At 38.9% G+C, this 20,109-nt stretch overlaps 3 protein-coding genes across 3 annotated transcripts; all 3 read left to right on the top strand.

Annotated features, from left to right (window-relative positions):
- Nucleotides 1-645: 645 nt before the first annotated feature.
- On the top strand, nt 646-5,589 carry LOC311492932 (uncharacterized protein). Its single transcript, XM_084551383.1, has 2 exons — nt 646-1,007; nt 3,830-5,589. The coding sequence occupies exons 1-2, from the start codon at nt 836-838 to the stop codon at nt 4,852-4,854; spliced, it is 1,197 nt and encodes a 398-aa protein (XP_084407509.1). The 5' UTR covers nt 646-835; the 3' UTR covers nt 4,855-5,589.
- Nucleotides 5,590-6,476: 887 nt separating this feature from the next.
- LOC311492933 (uncharacterized protein) lies at nt 6,477-9,827 on the top strand. Its single transcript, XM_084551384.1, has 2 exons — nt 6,477-6,810; nt 8,192-9,827. The coding sequence occupies exons 1-2, from the start codon at nt 6,639-6,641 to the stop codon at nt 9,214-9,216; spliced, it is 1,197 nt and encodes a 398-aa protein (XP_084407510.1). The 5' UTR covers nt 6,477-6,638; the 3' UTR covers nt 9,217-9,827.
- A 1,082-nt stretch (nt 9,828-10,909) lies between these two features.
- Nucleotides 10,910-19,437, top strand: LOC311492931 (uncharacterized protein). The gene is made up of 2 exons (XM_084551382.1): nt 10,910-11,227; nt 17,755-19,437. The coding sequence occupies exons 1-2, from the start codon at nt 11,056-11,058 to the stop codon at nt 18,828-18,830; spliced, it is 1,248 nt and encodes a 415-aa protein (XP_084407508.1). The 5' UTR covers nt 10,910-11,055; the 3' UTR covers nt 18,831-19,437.
- Nucleotides 19,438-20,109: the final 672 nt, after the last annotated feature.

Here is a 20,109-nt window from a genome sequence, read left to right as displayed (position 1 = left end):
TTTTGGAACAGTCTTCCAGGTGAGGTTCGTGAAATTAAGGGAAAGGCTGGTTTTAAAAGAAGATTAAGAATGTATTTGATATCAATACCTTAATTATATCATCATCCTACTTGCGTGTGGTTTGGTTATGTGATACATGACTGTATATTGTTTTGTTTTGTTTTTTCATTTTTATATATTTTATAATTACTTGAGATTGTAATGCCTGTTGTGCTGTATTAAATATTACTGACTGGACCCCAGGAAGACTAGCTGTCACTAGTGATGGTTCAGCTGTTGGCAGCTAATGGGGATCCTTTTTAAATAAACAAATAAACAAATAAAACTGCAATCAAGGTGTATTAAGGCTGCAGATTTGCACGACCACAGTAAAACTAGTGACAATTAGTTCTCTACTCGAAAGTGGTGTGTCGTTTGTAGATTGTATAGTATTGTTAGGTTCTCCCACCTTCCCTTATATGTTTTATGTAACATTATTCTCTACGGAAATCAGATTAACTTTTGTTATTGGAGAATAGATGATGGTCAAACTGGACTTAGTCTAAATTATCGAAATGTTAAACAGTGGTTTAATGTCAAAGGATGGAAGAAATAGGCAGTAACAAATTTTAATTATATTCAATACAGCAGCTATAATGTGCACAGTTTTGTGAGGCAAATATACCCAAACACCACAGAAGAAGAACGATCCGGAAAAACGGAATAAAAAGTGAGGCCACTTTCCACCGTCGGACCGCACAACCGTGTGACACAAGCGGAAGTAAATACAAACTCCTCGTTGCCTCGTCGCCGTCGCGTCGCTTGTTTAAATTGTTTCACCTCTAATTCAGCAACGATGTCTTTGGTACAAATTTTGAGGCAGCTTTTCAACGAGCGACTAACCGCCGTGGCCGAAGAAATATTCACAGTGTTTGAAAAAACCATCGTCGAGTACGAAGAGGAGCTCAACCGTCAGAGAAACCTGCTCTATATGGTTCTGAAACCTGACGTGAACGCACACAGCGCAGGTCTGTACAACTTTAGTGCTCTTTAAAAATAACAGAAAATTAAAGGAGAACTCTGGTATTTGTTTTCATGCATTTTTTTTGTTAGTCAAATGTGACTAACAAAGAAAAAAAAAAAAAAAATGGCGCCCGCCTGGATATGCAAGCCAGACGCCAACTGTGTTCCTTTTTTTTAATAAACTGCCTGTATACTTGCAAAGTTCTCAATGCTTCGGTTTACATGTAGAGACCCTAGTTATGCTACCGTGTAAGTGTGGTGATATTATGAGCCTTGTTAGTGGTGTAGAAATAGCGATTTCTCTTTATGTGTTTAGTGTGCCCCGAAGGCTAGCGTTATACGCTTATTAGCGGTTTACAAGAAAACTGGTCACATTTGACTAACAAAACAAATGCATGAAAACAAATACCAGAGAACTGTCGAACTCGGTACATATGTGTTATTGACCCCAGGTTCATTTTGCGCTGGAGTTCTCCTTTAAGTGTCTCTAAGTATCTCTAACTTCTCTTTACATCTAGTAAAGACTGACAAATACTGTAAATTTATGTACATATACAACTACTAACCCCCCCCCCCCCCCCCCCTCTAAGTTTACCAGTCTATATTTTTATTTTTATTTCATTTTATTTCTCTATCGGTGTACATTACACTTATATTGCTTACCTTGTGTGCAAACTACTGTTTACTGTAGTACTTATATATTTCATTTAATACATTTCACTGTGCATGGGACAAATAAATTCTATCTATCTATCTATAACAACGAAGAGTAATCTCCGCTAGCTTAATGCTAATGTACAATGCGAAACACCATAGACAGGCTAACGGAACTAGCATCGCCATAGCGGCGGCAACATCAAACCACCGCGACCTTATACAAACAGCGGTTGCAGTAACACACATAACTATGCATTTATAATACTCACAGACATATGTTCTCTTAACTCTTGAACGATCGGTAAGGCTGATATTTAGCTATTTATATATTATTAATATATATATATATTTAGCTGAAAAACGACTTCTTCTCTTGAAACTACTACAATCGCAATCGCCACACTGCCACCCTCAGGTGGAGACGTGCATGCCAGAAGCGGCAGCACAGGTAGTCGCGGCTCTTTTGACTGTATTCTCTCTGTGTCATCAAAGTATGTTAAAACAGCCTCACCAATCATTAGAAGTTTAACCAACACACACACACACACACACACACACACACACACACACACCACACACACACACACACACTGACATTCAGTCATCAGAGAGAAATACTTTGGCTCCATCTGCTGGACAAAGTAGCGAACTACGTGCACTGATGATAGAAACAGTGAGACGGTGAAAAATTTCACTTTCACTACCATCACTGGCCAAAGTTTAACGAAAACTCACAATTTTCGCAGGGAGTGATCATAAGTCTGTCCTGACAAAATTTTAAGAGAATCTATAGAGCTCCACAGGAAACACACAACTCCAGGCCCGAGATAGAGAGCCGAAGTCCCGCCCCTTTACTTCCGGGTCATGGGACCTATCTTTCGAAAAAATATGAACGGGAGTCTATGGAGAGATCATGATTATTTTTTGGTCCCGTTCGAATTGTGGCATGAATTTCACATATGATGTGTGTGAATTTAAAAGATAATTTTTCACGTCAAGAGATAAATTGACGTAAATAAGCTGAACAACATTAGGTTTTGTATGAGATCGCTTAGTGAACTACATCTCTCGTCTCAAACAACGTACGTCACTAGAGAACTATGGCTGTCTCCTTGTTGAGCTTTACCGTCTTCTTCCGGGACGAAGGCAGAAGCATCAAACGAGGTGAAAATCATTATAAATCGGGTCATGTCGAGAGCTGTAGTTACACGAAGGGAGTTTTGGTCGGTTCTGTACGCGCCAGCATGCGGGACTTGTAGTTCGTTTAATTACGTATTTTCCATAGCGTTTTACTTAACTATCTTGCGACAAACTGTGACATTCTTGACATGTGAAATCATTTTTTATTCTGAAAAACAACATATGTATAATCCAAGGCACAAGTCGATCGGGACCAGAAAGTAATTTATCTTTCGCCATCGACTGCCGTTCATATTTTTTCGAAAGATAGGTCCCATGGAGGCAATCGGAAGGGGCGGGACTTCGGCTCACTATACTCGCAAGAAGAAGGAGGAGGAGGGACACACAGCAGTAAACATGCTACACAGTAATAGCACAGAATTGCATGACTAGTAGTAGATAGGAAATTAGAGGGCAAGAGCTCTGTGCCAGAGAAAAGAAAGTGGAGGATGCCAGAGAGGAGAGAGAAGAAAGAAGGAGGACATGTGTTTGGTGCACCGTCCCCCAGCAGCTTAGGCCTATAGCAGCGTAACTAAGGGATGGTTCAGTCCAGCCCTAACTATAAGCTTGATCAAAAAGGAAAGTCTTAAGCCTGACCTTAAAATAGAGAGAGTGTCTGCCTCCCGATATGTAAATCGGTATATGTAAATATTATGTTATGTAATATACACTATAGCAAATAATATAAATATATGCGTATATGTGTGAAACTATACAAGATATATAAATACTGTATGAAATATCAGAAACAACACTATAAAATAGCTTTATTCTTGCTTAAGGCCTCATGATGAAATACTTTTTGGCCCTTGCTTTGGTAAATTATTATTTAGTCTGTTTGGATTCTAAAATATAGAGCCGTTAAGTGATGTGAAATGTGCGTACACATTCAGGCCAGAAAGGCTTATGTGTGTTTAGCTTCCACTACCAGAAAGTTTTTCTTCTTGTCGTCATGTTAGTAATCTAAGTCCTGTGTCACTTTTCCCTACAGAGCTCCCACAGCAAAATGTCTCCGAGGAGCAGGTTCTCGTTCATCAGGAGCTCTGTAACCAGGAGAGAAACTCCAGTCCGGACCAAGCGGACGCAGAGACTCTACAGATTAAAGAGGAGCCAGAGGAGTCCTGCATTGGTCAGGACAGAGAGCAGCTTGCGATGAAGGAGGAGTCGGATATAGTTATGTTGACTCTTTCTTTTGGGGATCAAGACCACAGCGAAGATCAAACTCTGCACTTGAATCATGATGATGATGATGATGATGATGACGAGTCTGTGGACAGCATACCAGGTAAAAGCTCTGATGTACCAGAAACAAACACTGCCCAGCAGCTCCTCCCTCACAGCTCTCGTTTATCTGAGAGCCAAGATGACAGAGGAGAGGAAGATGAAGACTCAGAATCAGCTGCAAACACAGAGACGGAACCAAATAAGATGTACAACACCTATGATATTCACAGTTACAGCATGTTCAACACTGTGCCAAAGATCCCCCGCAATATTCAAAGAGTGCAAAAATTTTTCAAATGTGACACTTGTGGGAAAATATTTGACTCTAAATGCAGACTGATCGTACACCTGATAATCCACACGGGACTGAAACCGCATTCTTGTGACGTCTGCGGTAAAAAATTTGCCCAGAAATCTGTTTTGAACAAGCACAAGAGAATCCACATGGTTGTGTTGCCGTTTCCTTGTAATCTCTGCGGTAAATCATTCGCTCAGACGTCACTGTTGATCGCTCATAAAAGAATCCACACGGGCGAGAAGCCTCACCTTTGCAACACCTGTGGGAAAAGATTTCGTGTGATGTCGAACTTAAGAAGGCACACAAAAGTTCACACAGATAAAAAACCGTACGCCTGCAAAACATGCGGGAGAGCTTTCAGATCTTCGGGTTATTTGTCAATCCACATGAGAACCCACACGGGTAAGAAACCATATCAGTGTGACATCTGTGGGAAAGCGTACTTTGTTGCGTCTAGCTTGGTAAGGCATACAAGATCACATACAGGTGAGTGACCACGTATTCATGGACAAAACAAAAGCCCCACATTGACCATCAACTCTTCTTTGATACAACTGTATTAATAAGAGGTCACAGTATCTTAATGTTTAATGTAGTACTGTTTGAAATGTTCATATTGAGCGCATGTTTGCAAATGATGGACCTCTGAAATTAATATTTGTTACAGTACTATCTGTGTACTCTACCTCTGCTGTTGTACTTGTTGAGACACTCGAGTTGGTATCCTTCCGGCTAGAAATTTTTTTTTTTCATCTTTTTTTTTTTCATTATTATGTTTTAATTGCATTCCTTTAATAGACCTCTCACTATTTAGGCTTTTGTGGTAAAACACAGATGTACAAATCATGATCTTGGCAAAGGCATGGTAAGATTTTCTTCTTTGAGAGAATTGCACGAATGGGGTTACAATAAAATCATCAACAGCATCATCACCGTGAAGCGTCGAGTCATTTGTATTGAGATGAATATGGACAATGAAATGTTGTTTTCTGATCGTATGTATTTATTTTAAGAATAAAGGTGACAATGTACAAATACCAAATTCACAGTGTGAAAGCGCCTAAGATTGACAAAATGGGCAGTGCTGTTGCCACAACGCGTAAATGTGCTCCGTTTCTCAACTCACAGTTGTTTCATCAAGTAGTTTGTTCATTGGTTTTATGTCTGCTGCATCTAACAGTCTTTTAAACAAATTACAAGTGGCTCAAAACAAGGCTGCAAGACTAGTTCTCGGTCCAAGAACTAGTGTTGCAGAAATGCATGAACGTCTCAACTGGTTGAGAGTCAAGGATAGACTATCTGCTAATGTACTTGCATAGAATAATTAATACCCAGACTCCTAAATATTTTTATAATAATATAATTTACTGCTCAAATACTCATTCTTAAAACACTCGAGGGGCGAATAGTGGACTGATTACTCTACCACTACCTAAGTCTGACTCTATGAAGTTGTCAGTATTTTATTTGCGTTTTGGAACAGTCTTCCAGGTGAGGTTTGTGAAATTAAGAGAAAAGGCTGGTTTTAAAAGAAGATTAAGAATGTATTCGATATCAATACCTTAATTATATCATCATCCTACTTGCGTGTGGTTGGGTTATGTGATACATGACTGTATATTGTTTTGTTTTTTCATTTTTATATATTTTATAATTACTTGAGATATGTAATGCCTGTTGTGCTGTATTAAATATTACTGACTGGACCCCAGGAAGACTAGCTGTCAGCTAATGGGGATCCTTTTTAAATAAACAAATAAATAAACAAATAAAACTGCAATCAAGGTGTATTAAGGCTGCAGATTAGCACGACCACAGTGAAACTAGTGATAATTAGTTCTCTACTCGAAAGTGGTGTGTCATTTGTATATTGTATAGTATTGTTAGGTTCTTCCACCTTTCCTTATATGTTTTATGTAACATTATTCTCTACGGAAATCAGATTAACTTTTGTTATTGGAGAATAGATGATGGTCAAACTGGACTTAGTCTAAATTATCGAAATTTTAAACAGTGGTTTAATGTCAAAGGGTGGAAGAAATAGGCAGTAACAAATTATAATTATATTCAGTACAGCAGCTATAATGTGCACAGTTTTGTGAGGCAAATATACACAAACACCACAGAAGAAGAACGATCCGGAAAAACGGAATAAAAAGTGAGGCAAGTTTCCACCGTCGGACCGCACAACCGTGTGACACAAGCGGAAGTAAATACAAACTGCTCGTTGCCTCGTCGCGTCGCTTGTTTAAATTGTTTCACCTCTAATTCAGCAACGATGTCTCTGGTGCAGGTTTTGAGGCAGCTTTTCAACGAGCGACTAACCGCCGTGGCCGAAGAGATATTCACAGTGTTTGAAAAAACCATCGTCGAGTACGAAGAGGAGATCAACCGTCAGAGAAAACTGCTCTATATGGTTCTGAAACCTGACGTGAACGCACACAGCGTAGGTCTGTACAACTTTAGTGCTCTTTAAAAGTAACAGAAAATTATGACTTGTGCGTGAACATAATGGTTTAACCCTGTAGTTATTTACCCAGCAGTGGTTTTTTTTTTTCTCTCACGACTGTAAAAAGCCTACACATGCAGAATCACAGTAAATATTTATATGTCTTAACATGCAAAGTTATTTTATATCTCACCGTTATTTGTTCTCTTATTTACTTGTTATGAGTTATTTCAGTCATGCTTGAGTGTTTTATAAGAAAAGAAAAGTCTACACTGTCATTTAAATTGAGTTTTATAATCTGAATTGCAATTTATGCTGATTTCTAACAACCTACATGAACTTGACAGGGAAAAGAGATAGATAGATAGATAGATATTATATCTTATAAGATGTATAAATATTGTGCACAGTATATAGTGATTGAAAAATACAGGGCAAAGTGGATAAGCGTTAATATAATATATAATATATATGTGACAGTATAAAATATGGATATGAGCTATATTATATGTATATGCAAATATTATGTTATGTAATTGTTACGGCCTCTTCTTTTAAAAGGCTCAATAGACACATAACATATCGAAGGGATGCCAGACAACAATTAGAGGTTCTACAAAAAGTGTGTTTTATTTAAACTCAAAACAAGAGCAGGGGAGAAAAAACAACATACAAACTCAAAGAGCTAAAAAGCACTGTAGGTGCCGGCCAAAAAGAACAAAAGAGGAACTCGGAAATGGGACCAGCCCACATAGGGCTGTAGGACCCCGACCTCAGTCCAACTAGATTAAATTATTTAAACTAAACCAAAACAAAAACCGAAAACAGGACTACCGGTCACCTACAATCCAAACTAAAATAATAAAGCCTACAAAGTCTTTAATACTTCACAGGTTAAAGAAATAATCCACCTGCTTAAACACAAAGAAACATGGACATAACCTGCACGCCGAAGTTGTCGCGACGTGCACCGGCGATGGTCAGAGAATGAGAGAGAGCGACGCCTCCCTCGCCTCCTTATATAGTCTTCTCCCCTACCTGAGCACAAATGAGATTCAAGTGCTCAGCAGGCCAGGGGATGAGTGATCAGGAGGAGACGGGAAGAACAGCCGCACGTAACAGTAATATACACTATAGCAAAGAATATATGTATATGAGTATATGTATGAAACTATACAAGATATATAAATACTGTATGAAATATCAGAAACAATTATTATTTAGTCTGTTTGGATTCTAAAATATAGAGCCGTTAAGTGATGTGAAATGTGCGTACACATTCAGGTCAGAAAGGCTTATGTGTGTTTAGCTTCCACTACCAGAAAGTTTTTCTTCTTGTCGTCATGTTAGTAATCTATGTCCTGTGTCACTTTTCCCTACAGAGCTCCCACAGCAAGATGTCTCCGAGGAGCAGGTTCTCGTTCATCAGGAACTCTGTAACCAGGAGAGAAACTCCAGTCCGGACCAAGCGGACGCAGAGACTCTACAGATTAAAGAGGAGCCAGAGGAGTCCTGCATTGGTCAGGACAGAGAGCAGCTTGCGATGAAGGAGGAGTCGGATATAGTTATGTTGACTCTTTCTTTTGGGGATCAAGACCACAGCGAAGATCAAACTCTGCACTTGAATCATGATGATGATGATGATGATCATGACGATGATGACGAGTCTGTAGACAGCATACCAGGTAAAAGCTCTGATGTACCAGAAACAAACACTGCCCTCCCTCACAGCTCTCGTTTATCTGAGAGCCAAGATGACAGAGGAGAGGAAGATGAAGACTCGGAATCAGCTGCAAACACAGAGACGGAACAAAATAAGACGTACAACACCTATAAAATTCACAGTTACAGCGTGTTCAACACTGTGCCAAAGATCCCCCGCAATATTCAAAGAGTGCAAAAATTTTTCAAATGTGACACTTGTGGGAAAATATTTGACTCTAAGTACAGACTGATCGGACACCTGATAATCCACACGGGACTGAGACCGCATTCTTGTGACGTCTGCGGTAAAAAATTTGCCCAGAAATCCGTTTTGAACGTGCACAAGAGAATCCACACGGTTGTGAAGCCGTTTCCTTGTAATGTCTGCGGTAAATCATTCGCTCAGAAGTCACTGTTGATCGTTCATAAAAGAATCCACACGGGCGAGAAGCCGTTTTCCTGCACCTCCTGCGAGTACAGCTTCAGAGACGCGTCGACTTTGAAGCGGCATTTGAAGAGACACACGGGCGAGAAGCCGTACCTTTGCAGCACCTGTGGGAAAAGATTTCTTTTGAAGTCAAACTTCGAAAGGCACACAAGGATTCACACAGAAAGAAAGACTTGCTCTTGCAAAATATGTGGGAAAAATTACAGAACTCCTGGTTATTTGTCAGTGCACATGAAAACACACACGGACAAGTAAGCACATGGGTGTGACACCCGAGGGAAAGGTGAGACATTTAACATCACATTCCCACAAGTGAGCTTAGAGTTGCGAAATATACGCAAGTGGATAGTGGTTAGTTGTAGTGTAGACACATTGGAACCTACTCTTCTGTTGACCGTATTTATAAGATGTCACAATACCTTAATTTAATGTAGTACAAAAAGTACTGTCAATTACTTAAACCTTTTCTTAAATCATGGGAATCTCAATGGATTTTTTTTTTGTGAATGCATAGTTTGTAACAGAAATGGTTGGCCCTATTGAGATGTTAACTAATTTGTGTTACAGGTGGATTGTGAACTAGTTGTGTTTCTTTTTAAAAAAAAATAAATCAGAAAGTTTTCAGCCAACTGTATTAAGATGAGCTTGGACAATAAATAAAAACAAAATAAGTCGTAGTTCTTTCCAGAGTGGTATTCGTTATGAAATATAAGAGGTGTTTCAGTGCTGGAAGTTTGATTTGATGTTGAACAGGGAGGAGTTCCTCATACTGAATAAACTTTTCTGTACTGTATAATATTGTTAAGTTCTTCCACCTCCCTTTGTATGTTTTCTACTAAATTATTGTCAATAAAATTGCACAAAGGGTCATGTGTTTAATGTAACGGCGTAGGAGCAACTAATGTAATGTTCCTGTGAAAAGAAGGAAATCTGATTGAAACCAGAGAGGAAAGGTGGCCAAACAAGTAAGTCTGGATTTTATTATTAAGGGATATGCTGTCATGCACGAAGAAGAAGAAGAAGAATTGAGAGCTGAAAGAAAAGTGAAAAAGACGCCACAGAACCATTTTCTGGTCCAGAGAAGAAAGGTGTATTGGAATGTAGTGGAATTTGTAACTGGTACACTCGTTACAAAAATTAGATAAAGCCAAACCAAGAAGAGCTGAAGAGGCGGGGAAAATAACAAGGATCACTCGGATATCTCATAAAACAAACCCCTGTTCTTTATTAGAGGAGGAGAGGTAGGCGATAACTAACCTTTGAGATGAATATGAAGAATTATACAGCTAAAACCAAAAGGTGCATTCATCAGGTCTATGCCCTGGTAACCTTAACCCTAATGGCTTGATGAAGGGTAGTACAATTCAAGCTATTTTTTAAATTTTATTATTATTCTAGAAAAACACAATGACAATAACAACTTTTATAAATTAAATACTAATGGGGCTGTTACAGAAAGTAATGCCCCAGAAGTTTCTGGCAGAAACTATGTGGCTTTGTAAATGAGAATATTAATGAAAATAGAAAATAACACTCACTGAACAACAGGTATTCTTGATTAATAAGATAAGATAAGACATGTTTATTAATCCCATGTATGGTAAATTTCCTTGTCACAGTAGCATGGAATTTGGCAAAAAAAAAAAATACAGAAAAACAGTGACACCTTCGACAGGGAAAAAGTTACCAAAAAACACAAATACAAAATTTTGATATATAAAAAAAATATACAAAAAATAGCAATACTCCGAAAAAATATATAGAGAAAAACTAGAAATATAAAGACATTCTGTATATAATCTCATTGTCATGTTGCTAAATTTCACACTTATACATATAAATGTGTTGGTAGGAAAATAATTTTAATTTTAATTTCAATTTTGTCCGTGTAAATTGTTTAACTTTTTTTGTTAATGCAGCTGGTTTAAATAAAGCTTTATTCAAAAAAAAAAAAAACACCTTTGCGGTGTGACGTGTTACGCAAGCGGAAGTAGTACAAAAAAAAAAAAAAAACTAAAACAAACGAGAGAAGCTGTTTGTAGCGTCACCACGGTTGAACTGTAGATAAATATTTCCACCTGTAATAAACCAACGATGCCTTCGGTTCAGCGTTTCAGGCAGTTTTTCAACGAGCGACTAACAGCTGCTGCTGAGGAAATATTCACGGTCTTTGAGAAAACTATCGTCGAGTACGAGGAGGAGATCAGCCGTCAGAGAAAACTGCTGGATGTCTTTTTGAAACCTGAAGTCAAGATACACAGGATAGGTCGGTAAAACCTTTATGGACTTATGGTCTATAACGTTTTAATTATTTGTTCAGTTGTGATTGTTCTCATTGGTGCACTGGTAAAACTAATAAAAGGCAGACACACATTTGATGTCTGTTTTTCCAACACGGATCAAAACACGAGAGGGAAGCCTGTTTTTAATGATGTGACAGCACTTGACAGCACAATTATACACCGATCAGGCACAACATTATTACCACCTTCCTAATATTGTGTAGGTCTCCTTTGTGCCTCCAAAACAGCTGTGACTCATCAGAGAATGCCATGTCCATTCTCTGATGCCCATTGTCCATTCGCCTTCTGAGGGTGTCCTTAATGTTTTTTTTTTTTTTTTTTTTAATTGTTCCTAAATCGTTTTTGTGTGTGTGATTGTGTCAGGTTGTTATGGGGGGCAGTTAGGGACATTATTCAGAATTAGCCTCTCACATACACACGTCAAACGCTCTCACATAAACACGTCAAATGCAAAACACTCACATATACACGTCAAAATACTCTCACATATACATGTCAAATGCTCTCACATATACACGTCAAATTCTCTCACATATACACGTCAAATGCTCTCACATTCACACGTCAAAATGCTCTCACATATACATGTCAAATGCTCTCACATATACACGTCAAATGCTCTCACATATACATGTCAAATGCTCTCACATTCACATGTCAAATGCTCTCACATATACACGTCAAAATGCTCTCACATATACACGTCAAAATGCTCTCACATATACATGTCACAATGCTCTCACATATACACGTCAAAATGCTCTCACATATACATGTCAAAGTGCTCTCATATATATACATCAAAATGCTCTCACATATACATGTCAAATGCTCTCACATATACACGTCAAAATGCTCTCACATATACATGTCAAAATGCTCTCACATATACACGTCAAAATGCTCTCACATATACATGTCAAATGCTCTCACATTCACATGTCAAATGCTCTCACATATACACGTCAAAATGCTCTCACATATACACGTCAAATGCTCTCACATATACATGTCAAAATGCTCTCACATATACACGTCAAATGCTCTCACATATACATGTCAAAGTGCTCTCATATATATACGTCAAAATGCTCTCACATATACACGTCAAAATGCTCTCACATATACACGTCAAATGCTCTCATTTTGACATGTGAATGTGAGAGTTTTGCATTTGACATGTGAATGTGAGAGCATTTGACGGGTGTATGTGAGAGCGTTTGACATCTGAATGTGAGAGCATTTTGACATGTGAATGTGAGAGCATTTTGAGAGATAACTATAGCATAAACAACATAACATAACAAGTTTACCAAACTCTCGATCTCACTCCAAATCACTAAATCCATTGAATTCTTCATCCTCTGTGTCACTTCTAAGCAACTCCGCGAACTTCGGAGGTAGACGGCGCACCGCCGCTATTACGCAGGAGTAAAAGGAGTAGCAAATACTGGCACACAAGCCGAGAGTATGAGGGGCCGTTAGGGACATTATTCAGAATTAGCCTCTCACATACACACGTCAAACGCAAAACTCTTACACACACACGTCAAACGCTCTCACATGCACACGTCAAACGCTCTCACATACACACATCAAATGCAAAACACTCACATACACACGTCAAATGCTCTCACATTAACACGTCAAACGCCCTCACATTTATATGTCAAATGCTCTCGCATATACACGTCAAAATGCTCTCACATATACATGTCAAAATGCTCTCACATTAACACGTCAAATGCTCTCACATTAACACGTCAAACGCCCTCACATTTATATGTCAAATGCTCTCACATATACACGTCAAAATGCTCTCACATATACATGTCAAAATGCTCTCACATTAACACGTCAAATGCTCTCACATTAACACGTCAAAATGCTCTCACATATACATGTCAAAATGCTCTCACATTAACACGTCAAATGCTCTCACATTAACACGTCAAAATGCTCTCACATTTATATGTCAAATGCTCTCACATTAACATGTCAAAATGCTCTCACATTAACATGTCAAAATGCTCTCACATATACACGTCAAAATGCTCTCACATTAACATGTCAAAATTGAATAAAAACGGAAGGCGTTTGAGTAGAAAAGGAAGGCGTTTGAGTAGAAAAGGAAGGTGTTCGAGTAAACTGAAACTGTATTGGTGGTTTGCAGTCACGTGATTCCAATGACGCGCAAATTTCAGATGGGGGGGCAGGAAGTTTCTTGCAGGCAGGATACCGGCAGGACAACGGCAGGAAAATGTTCAAGTTTTGTGTAGTATATGGCTGTACTAACCGGGGAAAACAAAAAAAGTGTCTTTAGAATTCCCAAAGTGGTAACCCACAAAGGGGATCAATTTAAAAAAATGACCAAAAACGGCGACGGACGTGACTGAAAAACTTCTTCGGTCCACGTCTTCGGTCAGAGAGAGCGGAGTCCGACAACGCCTGTGTCTGCAGTGACCACTTCGTGAAAGGTAAGGCTACAGTGATTAAGCTACTTACAGAGCTGGCTAAAACTGTCAAAAATACAGAGCAGGGTATTATAATATTACAACATAGCTATACATTTCTGATAACCCTCTGGAGTTCTAACGTTAAGCTATGTGGCGATCTCCAGTGTCTTTGTTTTTAGCATTTCTAGCTAACGTTAGCTATCGCAACCAGTTGTTCTCAAATTGATGACATTGTCTATCTCTGTACAGTGTACAGAGATAGATTGAGATTGAGATGGCCCTATAGACTTAATATGAAAACGGTGGAGAATTATTTCATAGACTAATAACATGATGTAAACTGCAGTTCTCCCTCCTTACTCTCAGTGCATGGTGTTAATCACATTTATTTTATCTAGGCTGCCCAAGTGCTGTCACAGATGTACGGTTCATCCTGGCTACCAGAGAGGTAAACCAGTGACAGAGGCATCACGTCAACATGAAAGATTGAGGGCCAGAAAAGCTGATCTGACCAACACTGATGCAGAAGCGACGTGCACCGACACCACAGATGCATTGCTCCACCTCCGTGAAATACAGAATAATGCATGGAGGTTGCATGTAGCCATGTTACATTAACTGTTTTGATAACTATGTATCATACCCATGTATTTGTTTACCTCAGAATTCATCCTAAACAATTACCACCACCTTGATGAATACAATTTGTAAATTATACAACTAACCTATCTTACTCCCTCTCATCCTCTTGCCAAATATATTCTATATATGAAACTCCTAAAATGTTTTAATGCTATTACTTGAGTAAATTAATTTGAATCAATTGAGTTACCTTTGTGAGGCTGTTTTTACACAAGTATCTGTTCTTCCAATTGAGTAAAGATGTGTACTTTGGGCTCCTCTGTATATTTAACGTGTTTTTATATTTGTTTTCTTACAGATAGGTATTAAAAATATTTCATACTTTGTCTAGAAACTGTGTCATAATATCCCAAAATCATCCTGATGTACTTACTTCCAGCTAAAGATGATAGACAATATTGAGTTATCACCCTGCCATACTTAATTCATAAAAGTCATTTAAATTGACATCACAAAGTGGCCTTGGCATATTTCGGAAACTCATTTATTTTTTTAGTGATAGATAAGATTTTGACCCATTATGGTCACATTCTATGAAAACCTATGGACATACATGTATAGACATGAGAACATATAAACATTTGATTCATTTTGACAGTGTTGGAGAGTGGGTGATAATAGTTAGATATCCACTTGCACTTTTCCATAGTACAAGATTCACTCTTTCATTTTAACACCAGCTTCAATGGCACATAGAACTGCTCCAACATGTGAGCAGGATTCTGACAATCTGTTGGTAAAAGGGACAGAGAAAAGGAATTATGCATTTACAGATCAAATCTGTTTTTCACAGTGACATGCACAGTGATACTATTAAGTAACAAACAACTAACAGACTGCTTTGTTTACGTTGCTGAGAACCTAATTTAGTTGTGCTTCTCTGCTTTCTGAACTTACTCTTAAACACCAGACAGTCCTCTATGATATGATGCTGTCACATTGTCATGTTCAAACAACTGGACAAATTACTAAAGCAGGAATAAAGGTGGTCTAATTTTGACTGTTTACATGTTGATTTGGTGTTCATTTATTATGACGTACCCAACCACTACAATTGCAATGTGCTGTAACAACTTCTCCGTTGTCCTTAGCCACGACCCACGTTTTCAACGGTGTCTCAGTAGACCTCTGACAATGGTTGACCTAGAAACATTAGGTAGAAACCAGTTAGCTACAGGTAGCCAGTTAGCTTGTAGCCTGGTGCCAGTGGTGCATTCATGTAACGTTACATTAAAGTTGAAACAGCAATGTAAAGAGAGTGAATTACATTTACTCACCCGGGCAAAAATATGACAGGAGTCATTCAGTGCTGCTTTGGATCCGAGGCCGCTGACCCAATCACTTGTATGCCTTCATTTGGCTAGCGGTGTAGGAGGTCGGGAGGATGAATAATTTGTGATGTCGATGGCCTCCAAACGAGGCAAGTCCGACAACAGGTACGAAAAATCACCTTTACTTAGTGTGTATGGGTCATATCCTACATATTTTTCTACTTCTTAATAATACCTGCTACGTGCAGGCTCACCCTACTCGAGTTTCCATCATTTCTAATTACCGTTCTCCACTTCCTGCCCCCATCATTTCCGCGTCATTGGAATCACGTGACTGCAAACCACCAGTACAGTTTCAGTTAGTTAAGCCGTTTTGCGCATGCGTCTGTTCTTTTTTCGCCTCTTTCAACAACTTCCTTTCCTACTCAAATGCCTTCCGTTTTTATTCAATTTTGACATGTTAATGTGAGAGCATTTTGACATGTTAATGTGAGAGCATTTTGACATGTTAATGTGAGAGCATTTTGACGTATATATGTGAGAGCATTTTGACATGTTAATGTGAGAGCATTTTGACATGTTAATGTGAGAGCATTTTGACGTGTATATGTGAGAGCATTTTGACGTGTATATGTGAGAGCATTTGACGTATAAATGTGAGAGCATTTGACATGTTAATGTGAGAGCGTTTGACGTGTATATGTGAGAGCATTTGACGTATGTGAGAGCATTTGACATGTTAATGTGAGAGCGTTTGACGTGTTAATGTGAGAGCATTTTGACATGTATATGTGAGAGCATTTTGACATGTATATGCGAGAGCATTTGACGTATAAATGTGAGAGCGTTTGACATGTTAATGTGAGAGCATTTGACGTGTTAATGTGAGAGCATTTTGACATGTATATGTGAGAGCATTTTGACGTGTATATGTGAGAGCATTTGACATATAAATGTGAGGGCGTTTGACGTGTTAATGTGAGAGCATTTGACGTGTGTATGTGAGTGTTTTGCATTTGACGTGTATATGTGAGAGCGTTTGACGTGTGCATGTGAGAGCGTTTGACGTGTGTGTGTAAGAGTTTTGCGTTTGACGTGTGTATGTGAGAGGCTAATTCTGAATAATGTCCCTAACGGCCCCTCATACGAGAGTGCCCTCTCGCGGCTGTCAGTGTGAAAATAACGAACACGTGAAATTATATATTTTAATATATAAGTCGCACCTGAGTATAAGTCGCAGGGCCAGCCAAACCATGAAAAAAAGTGCGACTTATAGTCCGAAAAATACGGTATATGTGAGAGCATTTTGACATGTGAATGTGAGAGCATTTTGACGTGTATATGTGAGAGCATTTCGACATGTATATGTGAGAGTGTGAGAGCATTTTGACATGTATATGTGAGAGCATTTGACATCTGAATGTGAGAGCATTTTGACGTGTATATGTGAGAGCATTTGACGGGTGTATGTGAGTGTTTTGCATTTGACGTGTATATGTGAGAGCATTTGACATGTATATGTGAGAGCATTTTGACGTGTATATGTGAGAGCATTTTGACATGTATATGTGAGAGCATTTGACGTGTATATGTGAGAGCATTTTGACGTGTATATGTGAGAGCATTTTGACGTGTATATATGAGAGCATTTGACGTGTGTATGTGAGAGTCATTGTTATGGGGTGGGGGTGCCTGGTCTGGTCTAGGTGGGTGCTACATGTCTATATAACATCCACACCAATGAATGCCAGGTCCAAACATTTCCCAGCAGAACATTGAATTATCACAAGATGGTCAATGTTACTTACTTCTCCTGTCAGTGGTTTTAATGTTTTGGCTGATCTATGTATTAGTACTACATAATTGTAATAATTGTGATAAATAATTATAAGGATAATGAAGTCTAAATGGAGGTTGTGAGCTGTGGAGTTTCATCGAGTCTAACTATCTAAGATTGAGCTAGATAAAGAGGACATTTAAAATAAGGGTAATGAGAAATTGATGAGATAGTTATCTACCTTTTATTTAACAGATTATTTTGTGGTTAGCCTCTACTACAACACTGTTTTTTTTCTGCCATCATGTTGGTAATCTAGCTCTTAACACTTTTTTTCCTTCCAGAGCTCCCACAACAACATGTCTGCCAGGAAAAGGCTCCTCCTCATCAGCAAATTCATAACCAGGCAAAGAACTCCAATTTGGACCAAGAGGAGCCGGAGCCTTTACAGATGAAAGAGGAACCGGAGGAAATCTGCACCGATCACGACAGCGATCAGCTTGCACTGAAACAGGAGACCGATGCAGTTATGTTGAGTCTTTCATATGGGGAAGAGAGCCAGAGTGAAGATCAAACTCTGCACTTGAATCATGCTGAAACTCAAAAAGATGAACCAGAACCAAACACTGACCACCAGCTCCTCCCTCACTGCTCACATTCAGCTGAGAGCCAAGATCACAGAGGAGGAGAGCATGAGGATGAGGGGTCAAGTAGAAACACGGAGGAAAACCCCAAGGAGATGCACAACACCAACAAAATGCAGAGTAACAGTGTAATCATTTCTACTGTGCCACCTATTTCTTGTAATAGAGGTCAGGGAGATTACATAAACTGTTTCAAATGTGACACCTGTGGGAAAGACTTTCCCTTTCATTCTAAATTGATCAGACACCAGAAATCCCACACTGGACTGAAGCCACACACTTGTAACTTCTGTGGTAAAACGTTCACTCAGAAATCAGCGCTGAAAGTTCATAAAAGAATCCACACGGGAGTTAAGCCTTATCTGTGTAGCGTCTGTGGTAAGAGATTCACTCAGACGTCAATATTGAAAGTTCACCAAAGAATCCACACGGGAGAGAGACCGTATTCCTGCGAGACCTGTGGGGACGCGTTTAAAGACACGTCAGCTTTGAAAAAACACATCAGAACACACACGGGGGAGAAGCCTTACGCCTGCAACACGTGTGGGAAGAGATTTTGTCAGGTGACATACTTAAAAAGGCATGAAATAATTCACACGGATAAAAACCCACATCATTGCAAAACCTGTGGGAAATATTTCAAATCTGGTATGGATTTGTCAATCCACATGACAAGCCACACCGGCAAAAAGCCGTATCAGTGTGACGTCTGTGGGAAAGGATATTTTTTTTCATCCCTCTTGGTGAGGCATATATCCTTACATATAGGCAAGTGACATTGTATATGCGCTTACATCCGATGTAGCGTGAGAGGGTTCATTTGTTGTATGAAGACCAAACACGAAGAACCCGCGGAGGTTTCGTTGATTAACTCTTTTCCTTCATGACTGTAAAACTTAAGATGTCACAGCATTTCTGTTTAATGTAGGACTTTATCAAGTTGATGTGGCCACAAAATACAGGAGAAATGGTGTTACAAACAAGAGTAATTGACCTTAGTTAGAACTTTTATTTTTTTAGGCTTAAGGGGCGAAACACCAACATAATTGTGCTGGATGTGACTTTGAAATCACGATGTTGTCGAAGAGTTTTGTTGATTAAAGTATCAGATTGGTGCTCCCAGTTTAATTAAATGGATGAATGTTGTCTAATCCAGTTATCAGTGGGCAATATAGTGCTGTTTTTGCATAAATAAAGATTTGTGAGAGGATTGTTGTTGTATTTTATACAAATGTGTTCGAACAGACAGTCAAAGGTTAGCCTGACTTCCCCCCGTCCACAATATTTTTGTGGCAGAAAGTTGGTCTGGTGTCGCTGTGTTGGGAATCAATTGTGCTCCAGCAGTGATCGACTGGGCCATTCAGATAGTTTGGCTGAGGTGAGTGGAAGCGACAAAGTTATACACGTCATTTGAACTAATTGGAGTTGAATCTGTTTAAAACAAGAATAGCCAATGGTGTGCAGATGTAAGTTTTCCTGGTGTGTTATCTCCTGATAAGAAATGAATCTACCTATGCCATGCTAGTTAAATGTAGTGCAGATAAAAGTACTTGAATTAATGTCTCTGGGAAAAGAATAGTAGTTACTACATGTAACTCCAGTTCTCTGAGTACATAAGTGGCTCTCTCTAATGCATAGATATAGATAACCGCTCTGCAAAGCGTTTATTACTGGGTCATGACTGACTCTGCAAAAATAGTTGAATAATAAAATATAGACTATATAAATATTATAAACGTATAAACGTCTGTGCTGCATCTACCCACTGCAAGGGGAAGCTCACTGCTCAGGGTTTTAGAGGTGCTGCATACATTTCTTGGAAAGAAAAAACTCACAGCACGTTAGAAAAAGAGTAAAAACTTCAGCTTTTTCAATGAACTCAGTCTTTTCAGTGCAGACTGACAGCTGCCTGTAAGTTTTGAGATAAAGTGACAACTGTGGCAAGGATGGCAAGTGGACGGGAGCATATTTGACTGCTTACCTAGATCCGAATCATTAGTGAATATGTGCCTTAAGCTTCTATGTGAGTGTGAGAACAGACGAGTCACTGAACTA

Source organism: Chelon labrosus (genome assembly GCF_963514085.1).
Source record: "Chelon labrosus genome assembly, chromosome: 9".
NCBI lineage: Eukaryota > Metazoa > Chordata > Actinopteri > Mugiliformes > Mugilidae > Chelon > Chelon labrosus.
Note: the sequence above shows the minus strand (reverse complement) of the source record. Positions and strands in the feature narration are given on the sequence as shown.